Source organism: Mirounga angustirostris, unplaced genomic scaffold (genome assembly GCF_029215605.1).
Source record: "Mirounga angustirostris isolate CCGP_5_RB_7025 unplaced genomic scaffold, mMirAng1.0.hap1 SCAF_4, whole genome shotgun sequence".
Taxonomy (NCBI): domain Eukaryota; kingdom Metazoa; phylum Chordata; class Mammalia; order Carnivora; family Phocidae; genus Mirounga; species Mirounga angustirostris.
In genome coordinates this window covers 122,609,796-122,622,556 of record NW_026991712.1, presented here as the reverse complement: position 1 = coordinate 122,622,556, position 12,761 = coordinate 122,609,796, and the positions used below count along the sequence as shown (strand labels likewise).

The window sequence follows — 12,761 nt, the reverse complement described above, 5'->3', positions numbered from 1 at the left end:
AAACGTGCTTTGTGCAAAAGGTGTACAAGATAAAAAAAGGTTAAATAATCTCATTTTTTTGCTCGATAAAGGGAATGCAGTGGTCCAAAACGAAATTAAACATAAAGATAAATGACCTTGATTTTAAAAGCACCAGACATACAAAAAATTAATATTAATGTTACCTTTTGAGCAGTTGTGGAAGATCTAAAACCCAGTAATTTAATATCTCACATCTTATTATTTTGTCCTGATTTTATGTTAACTGGAGTCAGCAAAAATGATTCAAAAATTAAAGTTAAAGATGAAAAACTTGCAAGAAGATGTAAACCTAAGAGAAGAGCTTAGCCGCCTTTTAACTAGGTATCACATCCTTTCTCTGTCTGCATATCTAAAAGAGTATTTTTATTTTGTTATTACTAGTTGGTCACTAAATTGAACAGAGAAATAGAATTTTGAAAGTGAAAACTATTATGTTTTCAGTCTTGACAAGATGATAGTGTTGTTACTTCCATCAGTTGTTGAGTAAGCTATAATTTTGAGATAATGACAGTGGAATGTGCATACAGATAATGTACATTCACAGCAATATAGGCATTAGGCAAAACCAACATTGGAGGGTAGTATTTGGATAAAATACCATTTTGATTGCCACTGTCTTGGTCATACAGCATTTCAGAGCAGTTAATAGCCATTAAATGTACAAAAAAAATTTTGTGAGGTATCAGGTGTTATTTAGTAACACTAAACTTTAATTTTCTAAACATTATACAGGTATAACCTTATAATTACTTTAGTATTTACTATTTCTTACACAAATGAGCATTTTGTATACATGCATAGGATCACATATCATAATTTCTTCCAAATGTGTTTGACGTAAAGCATAAATTATTTCCTCGTAGAGGTATGTGCATTAATTGAACAAAGAGATTTTGCTGTGCTTTTTAATTAACAATTACATTTTTGAAACAGTGTGCTGGACTTCCTTTTGAACACATTCTACTTAGTCTTGGATATGTCCTGTTGGGTGCTGCCAGGATGAATGGCTAAGAATATGATATAAAATGATTTAGTTAAAATCACGCTTCTTGGGGCGCCTGGGTGGCTCTGTTGGTTAAGCGGCTGCCTTCGGCTCAGGTCACGATCCTGGAGTCCCGGGATCGAGTCCCACATCGGGCTCCCTGCTCAGCGGGGAGTCTGCTTCTCCCTCTGACCCTCCTCCCTCTCATGCTCTCTGTCTCTCATTCTCTCTCTCGCAAATAAAATAAAATAAAAATAAATAAATCACGCTTCTTACTGCTTGAGTGAGCATATTTAAGCAAAGAAAATGCTTTGAAAGTTCAAGCCCATTGTTACTTGTTCTAATAGGTGTAGTTAATTAAATAAGGCTAAGAAGATGAAAATGCAAGTGCACTTGGATTTAAAAGGTCATCTAGTACCTTTAATGCTGTAATTTTTCAAGGAGTAAGTGTCAAAGTCATGGTCTGTGCAGGCAGATACTGAGCACAGAACTGTGTGTGTATGTGTGGGGGGGTCTTTTTGAGTGTTTTTGGCAACCTACTAGAAAGTAATTTCTTCTGCAACTTCTCCTTCTTGTGTGTTCTAATTTCAGTCTGGCTCTAAGCCAGAGCAGAACTTATTCATAGGCCAAGAGAACTGCACAGAATCCAGCCCTCCTCCCCATGCTTCCCAATTCTGCACCACCTTTCTAGGTGGGGCCCTATTCTTTAGCAGTTGTTTGGACTTCACTTTTTAAAGTTTCCTTTAAACTTTCTTTAGGCCTAACAGCTTTCCTGTCTATTCATATATCCAAGCTTCAGGGGAAAAGGGAAATTACATGGGTAACTCATTAATGTGAATGGAAATTGCATAAATAGTTCCCTTGTGTGCTAATGAAGTGAATAGGCATCTTAGATGCTCTACACTAAATGTGAAAGCTAGACACATCAGAAAATGAAGAAAACATTCCATCCTAATTAATAGCATATGTATCAAAGTCCTTTTTTTCTTTATTCATGTGCCAAAGTAGTCTTGTCATTATAAAGAGGTTACCCGCAAAACTATGCAATCCAGTAAAATAAGTTTATGTATTGACCTACCTAAAAGGACACGAAGTGTATAAAACTCAAATGACTGAATTATGAGTGGTTAATGTAATTAAGCAAGGAAAGTACTAATTTTTTGTCCTTATTTTCTTAGCATGAAATATAAAATTGGGGTTGCTAAGTATATAGATAGAATGAGGTTTTAAAACATTATTATGTGTGTATTAACAACATTTGTATAATAATAGGGCATAAAGCATTTCTACATATTACATCACATTTTGAAGATTTTACCAGCCAGCCTGGTAGGCAGAGAGATTTTTCTGATTACTATTTCAGCAGTTTCCGTCGAGCTTGATTTTAGAAATCCGATGTATTTGCTCCACAGAAGAGTGTTAGTGGAACTTATTCTTCTCAGTTATTTCCACTGCTCATTTAATTATAGAGAGAGAGTGAGAGAAGCAGGTATGTTTTTGTTAATCTCTCGGTCTCGTGGTTATTCAATGCAGGTACGAAAAGAATATGGCAAGTGCTTCAGACACTCATATTGCTGCGGCGGCCTCCCAACCGAGAGCCCCCACAGTTCAGTGAAGGCATCAACCACCAGAACTAGTGCTCGGTATTCCTCTGGCACACAGGTAACAAAGAACTTGACAGCATCTTTAATTAACCTTCTTTATAGAAAGCCTACTGAGACGTGTTGTGTTCAGATGCACTAATTGTCTCCTCATTGTAATGATCTAGGTAGCAAATACTTACTTTTTTAGTATTTTGGTCTTAATTTCTTCTTAAGTATTTATTCAAGGTGTTTCTTCAGGTGTGAACATCATTTTTGAGAGCTCTCCTTCTTTAAGAAGTATATGATCATCATTTGGATACCCTAAGTTCTCATGGTGGGCACTCACTGAACATTTGTTGAATTAATCAGTCACGTCCACTTTTTAAAAACCTTTTTAAGAGTGGAAGATGAAATATTCTTTAGTTCTAGACTTCCTTAGTTTTAGACCAGAATCGACACACATTCCTTTTTAAAGGCCACCAGGTAATCCTACACAGGTTGTTTAGGGTAGGCCTTTATGTGGCTTTCAGAAGGTGAGCTTGGGGAAACTAACATAACCTATGTTTGCTATTTTATGTTAATAGAGCCGTATAAGAAGGATGTGGAATGATACTGTGAGGAAACAGTCTGAATCTTCTTTTATCTCAGGCGACATCAATAGCACCTCAACACTTAATCAAGGTCAGTTACTAGGGAAATTGGAGCCTACAATATAAATTTTGTACCTTTTGCCAATTTACAATAATTCTAGAGAAAATACCGATTTATTTTTCCCCCTCTCGAATGGGTTTATATCACAAGCTTTTAATCCTGCTGAGTCAACTTTTATCCTTTATAAAAGTACATATAAATTCGTCTTATTCAATAATGTAATGCAAAAAGTAGAATTTCAAACTCCGCAGTAACAGAACAAGGCAGGAAAAAGTAATTGCTGAGAACATACTTTGCCACAGATTAAAATGTTTTCCTTTAGTGAATACAGATTTTTCTTTTCTGAGACATTTGTGAACGTTTTCTTTTTAAAACATTTAATAGAGTTAGAATAACTCCTGTTCACATTAAACAGTGCCAGTTTTGTGGCGAAAATTCTTATTTGTAAGATTATTTTATCTTATGCTTCCTCCCAAAAGTAAAAAATAAGTGTCAAAAACATTTATAGTAAATCTTCATAAGCAAATAATTAAAGACATGAGAATCTACAAAGCAGTTTTTTCTCTTTGAATTACTATTTTTAATGTGTTTACAACTTTAAACTCATATGAGCAATATAATGCTTACTTAAAATAAGCTGGCAAATAAAATAATTTAGCAGGCTAAGGACACAAGTGCACATAGACACACAAAATCCTGAGTGCAAGCTTAGTTAATTTGAATTTGGTACGAAAAAATCATGTTATCTTATGTATACATATCCTTAAAAAGGTAATTTATCCAGGTAATTTGTTTTGATACACTGATTTGTAATATAATAGAACATGTTATATTTTATCACAAATATTAAAGACATTTTCCACTGTTGACATTGTTCTGATGAGATTCTGGTTTAAAATGAAGAAAGGAGTATGTATGGCATCAAAACCAACTTGAATTTTAAAATATTTTTAGTCAAATTACATTAGTGATGCAAAACATATGTTTGATAAGTATTGAAAGGTTTGTAATTTGTCAATTAGAATGAGTGAAATGTGTGTTTATTCCATTGCTCTGATGTTTTACCTAATTCGGTTAAGATGACTATCAAAAAGGAAATGAATTATTCAGTGATTCATTTTTGAAACCTGGCAAATAAGATTACAGAATAAAAATTCTTACTGTATGGAGTTTGTGAATGGTCTAATAATTGATTATACACACAGTCTCTTCCCCTCCCCCGCCCCGGCATGCGTGCTCTTGCATTTACTAAGAGAAGCTTTGTGCAGTGTGTCATACTTTTTACTTGTTTGTGGAAGTTGTTTTTCCTCCTGCTTTGTCAAAGTTGGTATTAACACAGATGTTTTCATGAGGGATAATCCCACACCTGTAAATTCTGAAAGTTTGAGATTCCCTCTTCTGGGCCTCAGTGGTTAGGTTTTTAATATTAAGCAGTAACATCTTGAAACATAATGTTGATCTCTGTGCATTTAATTGCCATTTTTGTTTAAAAGTGATTTTGTATAAATTAGTAAATGTCATCCTCAGCAGGTGTTTACTTGGGGGACTTAGAAGGCACCTGTGAATTACTGAAATTTACCTTCCCTCTCCCCTTTCTCCTTCAAATTAGTAGTTCAAATACAGTCAGAAAATTTCAGCACATTATCCGTTGCCAACTTGTCCGCTACTCTTGATGAATACAAAAAGTACTTTACTGCAACTGTAACACAAAAATAAGAGAACTGATGTATTTTTTTCTGTTTCTTTGCTTTAGGAATGACTGGCAATTACCTACTAACAAACCCTCTTCTTCGACCCCACGGCACTAACAACCCCTATAACACATTGCTCGCTGAAACAGTTGTATGTAATGCCCCTTCAGCTCCTGTATTTAACTCACCAGGTGTGCTTATACTTACGAATAAAACTACCTTTCTTTGCTGCTAAACAGAGCTCTGATCTTTGCCCTTTTTCTAGAATACTCAAGTTGCCATGTATTTATTATTACATCTTTAATTTCTCAATTTAAAGAATTACGGTATTGTCCATGCCAGGCTTCTAAAACTGCACTATATTATAGTAAAAATTCAGTCATGATAGTATTTACCAATAATTATCCATGTTTTTAACACAGGTGGCATAAATCTTAATATATTATTACAGGACTGACATCACATGGTCCGAGAGCCCATCTTCAAGATTTTTATCATTTAGAGGTATCCTATCTATGTAATATACTGTTTAGTTTACTCTAAAGCTTGCAGACAGAATTTGCTTCTGAAATGAATTAGCTGATAAAGATAATTTGGATGCCTAGGTATAGAAAACTACATCCAGCATTATCAATGTAACCAAACTATAGTATAGTGCAGCTTTATGGTAGTGTTTTTTTTTTTTCTTAAAAAAAAAAAAAAACTTTGAGAATGAAGTTAATATTAGTCAGTTTATGCCTTTAGTTTTTTATTGGGGGAGGGGGAGAGATTGTCACTAACCCATCCTGTATTACTATGTTTTCTAATAGCTTATTAAAAAAAAGCATTTAATATTAACGCAGTTTTCAAGATTTCGGTGAAAGTTATCACATAATTACTGCTAGCCTATGATATTTATTTATGGTTGATATTTGCCGCTAAATTAAACAAAGAACTCTGTTTCCGTTTTTTTTTTCCTTAAAATTCTTTTTTAACGTAACTGCAGTTTCTCTTTTCATTCTCTTGTTTTTCTTACTTTCCTTATGCTTTCCTCTAGCAACCTACAGAGAGACAAGTATGGGAGTCAAACTTAACTTTGCCTATCAAATGTAAATTTTTTCAGCATGATTTTTAACCGGCACAATTAAAACATAACTAGCAGTCATGAAGTAGACTCAGCGGGCAAGTGGTTCACAATTTCCAACTAAACTATTACCAAATTCAAACAGTACATCTATCTGTACTGCCTTTTTTCAGTAATAGAGGTCTGTAGCAAATGCTGTCCATACTTAAGTATATGCAATGCTGAAATAATTTGCTCTTTAAAGCCTGAGGTGCTGTCAACCAGAATGCTTAATAATTGACTTATCATTTCTGCATTCCCACAGTAATCTTGCTACAGGCTGTGGAAAGTCTTCAAGTGAATTGCCTGAACTTGGGCAGAAAAAGTTGCCTCTTCAAAACCAGTCAAAGATGTGCTTAAATCTGCAGTATATCATAGAAAACACCTTTTGCATTATCCAGTATATATTTTTATATTCATTAAGCAATGATAAAAAGAAAGAAAAATGGCAAGATCGAACCTCGAGAGGGGAAACAAATACTAGCAAGTGATCTATGTGTCACCTATAACTTAAAACACCAGATGCTTTCTAAATAAAGATGGTGGTGCATGCATGAATTTAGCAAGCTAGACCATTACGTCAGTCAAGCTAAAGGAAGCCTTACAAATACTATTGTAACTTCATTTTGTTATACGTGGAGCCTGATAAAAATGAAATTGTCAGTTTTTCCAACGTAGAAGTTGGATCAGAGTTTTTAAAAGAACACGAGGCACCAACAGATACACTCCCCCCGCCCCACGTTCTCATTTTCTGCTAATGAGGAGTTATTGAACAATGCCCACGTACTTCTTGGTCATGAAACTGAGTTTTCTAGGATAATCTGCAGCTTTAAGAGTGGAGTCAGCACTAAAAAGGGAAATTTCCTATTTTTTCCAAGAATGAAATTTTTCCTCGACTCCTCCAAGCCTTGCATACAATGCAGCAGCCGCACAGTGGCCAGTCTCATTCAGTAGCATCATTTCATTCTTTTTTTTTTCTCCAGACCTCTCTGTAAACAAGTGATTTTTTTTTTTTTCTCTAGGATTTTGAGAATGAATAACCTAACTTTCCATGGTGCAGACCATTTAATTTTCTTGAAAACTTTTTATTTCCATTTGCCTGAGAAGCACTGTGATGTCTTAGTTTACATGTTTATGTGTCTGTAGAAAATACAACTCTGATTCCAAGAGAGCATGTTACCATCTTTTTTTTCCCCTTCTAAACCTCTTTTCATATCTTCAGCAGACTTACCAGTCTTTCATTCCTTTAGAGATAAAAAATGTATTAGCCAAGGCTGACACCCTTTTCCCATTCCATAGTTAATATCTCTTATTGGTTTGATTTCTGTGACCCATACTTAAGAAATCTCTAACATTTCTGCGTCTAACCTTCATGCCCATGGTGTCTGTGGGCCAGTCTTGTACAGTAGACTTTGCTGGTTCATTCGGTGCTGTCACTGTGGCTGATGCAATTGCAGGGCTGCAGGCAAACTTTGACCATTAGGAGCCTGGGGCCATTACGATTAGAGAGAGTATTAGTACCAAAAGAAAAAAAGAATCAAAATAATAAATACTAAATGAAAAAGCAAAAGGCTGCTATTGCTGGTAATCTAATTTGTTGAACCCTTGCTCTGACTAAGTTGCTGAGAAGCTTAGAAATTCTTCATCATGTTACAATAAATCATTTTACTTTCTTTTATATATCAGCTACTCTTAGGCCAGATAGCCTGAGCAGACAGACATGATGTGAGTTGTCCAAAGTGAGTCATTCCACCTGCTGTCTATCGTGTTGTTGGATGGTGCTTGTGGGCCCTTGGTCCAGTCAGTATGAGAGATGGCTGTCTTTGTTTCACATGAATTCTTTGTCTCTGTCCATTTTTTTTTCATTCTTTTTTTTACTTCATCTCCAGAAAGAGGAAATGTTAGAATGTTGTTTAAAAAGTTGCTTGCCAGTTATGTGGGTTTATGTTGTACATTGCCTTCGGTTTTTGTATGTGACTTATTCCTTTTTAATTTAGTGTTGTTTAGGACAAATTCTGTTAATTTTATTTTTATAAACCATAGTCTCGTACTTTAAAATGTAAATGTCACTAATGAATTGCTTTGCATTAACTATGCAAGGGCATGGAGTGAAGTCTTCTTTGTAAAGAGTGTCAGAGAGTTGACCAAAAAAATCAATCAATTGATAACCACCGTCTCCCCGAAATTGATGAAGTACTATTCTGTATGCCATCTTCCCTCCCTGGAAAATAGTATTATTCTTTCACACTTTTTCCTATTACCTAAGGGGTCGCAACTGTTTACAGTTGGGAACGCGGGAAAGCCTGGCACTGTTCAAGGGTTAGCTTTCAAATACAACTTTGTCCTGAACGACATTAAAGAGTTTTGTACGAAAGAAGTAAAGATTCTTTGGGAAGGAACAGAGACAGTAACGGCACCCCCCCCCCTTTTCCGTTCCAGGACATTCACTGAACAATGCCAGGGATACAAGTGCCATGGATACTCTACCGCTAAATGGTAATTTTAACAACAGCTACTCACTGCGCAAGGGGGACTATAATGACAGCGTGCAAGTCGTGGACTGTGGACTCGGCCTGAATGATACCGCTTTCGAGAAAATGATCATTTCAGAGTTAGTGCACAACAACCTGCGGGGCGGCGGCAAGACTCACAACCTGGAGCTCACGCTGCCAGTCAAGCCTGTGATTGGGGGCAGCAGCAGCGAAGATGACGCGATCGTAGCCGACGCGTCCTCGTTAATGCACGGCGACAACCCGGGGCTGGAGCTCCATCACCAAGAGCTCGAGGCGCCGCTCATTCCTCAGCGGACTCACTCCCTTCTGTACCAGCCCCAGAAGAAGGGGAAGCCCGAGGGGACAGACAGCTACGTCTCCCAGCTGACCGCCGAGGCTGAGGACCACCTGCAGTCCCCCAACAGAGACTCTCTTTATACAAGCATGCCCAATCTCAGAGACTCTCCCTACCAGGAGAGCAGCCCGGACATGGAAGAGGACCTCTCTCCCTGCAGGAGGAGTGAGAACGAGGACATTTACTACAAAAGCATGCCAAATCTTGGAGCCGGCCATCAGCTTCAGATGTGTTACCAGATCAGCCGGGGCAATAGTGATGGTTACATAATCCCCATTAACAAGGAAGGGTGTATTCCTGAAGGAGACGTTAGGGAAGGACAAATGCAGCTGGTCACGAGTCTTTGATAGTGCAGCTAAGGAATTCCGGGGGCCACAGGCAAGTATCAACAAAGACTCCGTTGGCCCACTGCAGCTCCCTCACACTCTGCTCGGAGACATGGCTCTGTTGACCTGTGGTTCTCCAGTGTAAAAAGATGACTGAACCTTGAAGTTCTGTGAATTTTTATAGAACGTACAGAAACTTTGTATATACACAGAGTATACTAAAATGATTATTTGTTACAAAGAAAAGAGATGCCAACCAGGTATTTTAAGATTCTGCTGCTCTTTAGAGAAATTGTGAAGCAAGCAAAACAAAACTTTTCCAGCCATTTTACTGCAGCAGTCTGTGAACTAAATCTGTAAATATGGCTGCACCGTTTTTGTAGGCCTGCATTGTATTATATACAAGACGTAGGCTTTAAAATCCTGTGGGACAAATTTACTGTACCTTACTGTTCCTGACAAGACTTGGAAAAGCAGGAGAGCTATTCTGCGTCAGTTTGCAGCTCGCTGCAAATCTTTTACATTAAGGCAAAGATTGAAAACATGTTTAACCACTAGCAATCAAGCCACAGGCCTTATTTCCTATGTTTCCTCAACTGTACAATGAACTATTCTCATGAAAGATGGCTAAAGAAATTATATTTTGTTCTATTGCTAGGGTAAAATAAATACATTTGTGTCCAACTGAAATATAATTGTCATTAAAATAATTTTAAAGAGTTTGAAGAAAATATTGTGAAAAGCTCTTGGTTGCACATATGTTATGAAATGTTTTTTCTTACACCTTGTCATGGTAAGTTCTACCCATTTTCACTTATTTTCCACTGTACACAGTGTTCTGCTTTGACCACTTAGTCTTTATTCTTACATTTAAATTTCTTATTGCCAAAAGAACACCGTTTATGGGGAAAAAAACTCTTCGAAGCCAGTTATGCCATGCCTTGCACAAATGTGGTGAAATCTAGAAAAGAGTGTGTGTTACCCCTCTGTTTATTCTTGAATAGAGGACAATGAGGGCACGGGGCACTTCTCACAAACTTTCTAGTGAACAAAAGGTGCCTATTCTTTTTTAAAAAATAAAACATAAATATTACTCGTCCATATTCCTTCTGCCTATATTTAGTAATTAATTTATTTTATGATAAAGATCTAATGAAATGTAAATTGTTTCCGCAAAATTCTGCTTTTCTTTTCATCCCTTTGTGTAAACCTGTTAATAATGAGCCCATCACTAATATCCAGTGTAAAGTTTAACACGGTTTGAAAGTAAATAAATGTGAATTTTTTCAAGTAGTTAATGTGCACTTTTATGTATGATACCTAATTGGCTTTAACACACTGGCATTTCCCCTCCCCCCCCATGGCATTTGTAGGTCCCTTCATAATAATAACCCACGGGTATGAGAAAGAATACAGTTAAGCTGCCTGATGGTTCTCTGTGCTGTCAATAATATATTTGTATTCAGACTGCCCATTACCCACGCACAGAATCTGGCAGAAAAGTTTCAATGGAGAAATCTACTGAAAATACTTATGCTTGTTGCATTGCATCAGAACTAAAACAAAAATTAAAAAAAGAAGAAGGTTTGGAAATTCTACAATCAAATTTGGGCATCATTAAAAAAAATTGATTTTTCAGCAGAATTGAGAAGAAATTCCTAAAGCATACTTTCACAGTTTGAGGATTATAACTGTCCCTATAGGCAGCTGCGAATGACAATATTTGTTATCATGGAAAGGTTCAAAAATCATATAATTGAATCTCAACAAATAGATTTTTCCTGTCTACATCATAAGCATGTATACCAAATTCTTCTAAAGGGTAGTGGTTCTCAAGTGCTTCCACTAGGTTAGAAATAACTTTTTTCTGTGGACATACTTCGTTATGCCTATTGAATTGAAAAAGAATAATGAGAAAAACTTTTTCAAGTATATATTCATATATCTAAATGCAGACAAAGTAAGGCAGACACTATATAATAAAGTATCAGTATTTAATAATAGGGTAACAACAGAGAGGTGTATTCATACAAGAGTTAATATTTAAGTTGGAGACTGACCATAAGAAATTGTATTAATGTTCAAACAGATTTAATAATCCTCTGAGAAGGGTATTTTTATTTCTTTGGCTAAAATTCTTCAGGAATTTACAAAACTTTATTTGGGGGCATTATATAATTAAAATGAACGTTTTAATTTTCTATTTTGTTACACTTTTTTCCTTTTTTTTTTTTAAAGATTTTATTTATTTGAGAGAGAGAGAATGAGAGACAGAGAGCATGAGAGGGAGGAGGGTCAGAGGGAGAAGCAGACTCCCTGCCGAGCAGGGAGCCCGATGCGGGACTCGATCCCGGGACTCCAGGATCATGACCTGAGCCGAAGGCAGTCGCTTAACCAACTGAGCCACCCAGGCGCCCGTTACACTTTTTTCCTATCAAGCTATACAGTGTTGTGTGATAACGTACTTCCCAGCATACAAGCTAACTAGGGTTGGGCTGGTTCAGTGATGAATTACCAAAAAAAAAAAAACCCCAAAACACTGATTATTCAGTTAGTACTATTTCTCTTGAAGCAGTTCTTATTAAAACTGATACGATGTGACCAGGTACATAAGTACATAGTACCTAAATGGTTACTGTTCTCTTTAGAAATCACAATTTATGATAAGTCTGTATTAGAGAATGCGGTCTGGAATCTCTCATCTTTGTCACCAAAAAAAGAAGCATTTTTAAAAGGGATTTCTTTTTAAAAGTATATAAATGTTGCCTTAAATTCCATTCAGGATGTCCCCTAGTACAAATTAATTTCTTATGTTTAAAATTACTAATCTGTTGACTGACACATTATTCTGTTTAACCCAGTGGTTTCTTTGGGACTTCTCAGACTTCACCTGGATATAGAATTTCCACATCCTTGATTGTTTCTCTTTGCAATAGTCACAACTGTGAACTTTTATTCACATTAGTGTACCTATTCTCAAAGACAGATACAACTGGTCTACTAGTAATAAGGAATTTTTTTCCCATTTATTTAGATGCAGCTTGATACAAGTTAATTCAGATTGACCTCCTTTATTTTATTTTAAAATATAGGCTTGGTTTTGTTCTTTTCTACACACACACACACACACACACACATATTCATAGCTCATTTATCTTACAGGCTTTTAAAATCATTTAGGTATAAGGAAGAGAATCCATACAAATCTATAAATTAAATAGTTGTCAATTCAAACTCATCCACATTCATTTGACGGTAGCTATATATATAATATTTTAACCAATAAAACAACAGCTGCACGTGTGTGACAAAATCACCATCACTATCTTCTCTCCACAAAGAAAAGAAGCATTTTGCACAAATTCATTAACAAATTAAAAAAAATGCATGTGCACATGTTAAAGGGGTGTATTCAGGATGCCTGCTTTATTTATTTAAGTGAGAAAGGAGAAAATGTGTGTTTCCATCAATTCAACTTTGAACTTCAGTTTTAAAACTGACCTTCAAGATGCTCTCATAGGATAGAGTGTTTGGTAAGAATTTTAACTCAGTAAAATT

General features: G+C 36.1%; 1 protein-coding gene across 12 annotated transcripts in view; it reads left to right on the top strand.

Moving 5' to 3' along the window:
• The window catches only part of ADGRL2 (adhesion G protein-coupled receptor L2), a 192,125-nt gene extending 181,629 nt beyond the window's left edge, over positions 1-10,496 (top strand). For 4 of the 12 annotated variants that reach the window (XM_045897319.3, XM_045897320.3, XM_045897321.3 and 1 more), the window contains 3 exons: positions 2,537-2,665; positions 3,171-3,267; positions 8,470-10,496. In XM_045897319.3, coding sequence (XP_045753275.1) covers positions 2,537-2,665; positions 3,171-3,267; positions 8,470-9,224 — 981 coding nt within the window. In that variant the 3' untranslated portion in view covers positions 9,225-10,496. Of the gene's footprint in view, positions 1-2,536; positions 2,666-3,170; positions 3,268-4,990; positions 5,120-5,350; positions 5,433-7,716; positions 7,770-8,469 lie in introns of all 12 variants that reach the window. The other 8 variants (XM_045897326.3, XM_064588936.1, XM_045897329.3 and 5 more) reach the window with 6 other exon arrangements.
• The last annotated feature ends 2,265 nt before the right edge of the window (positions 10,497-12,761 follow it).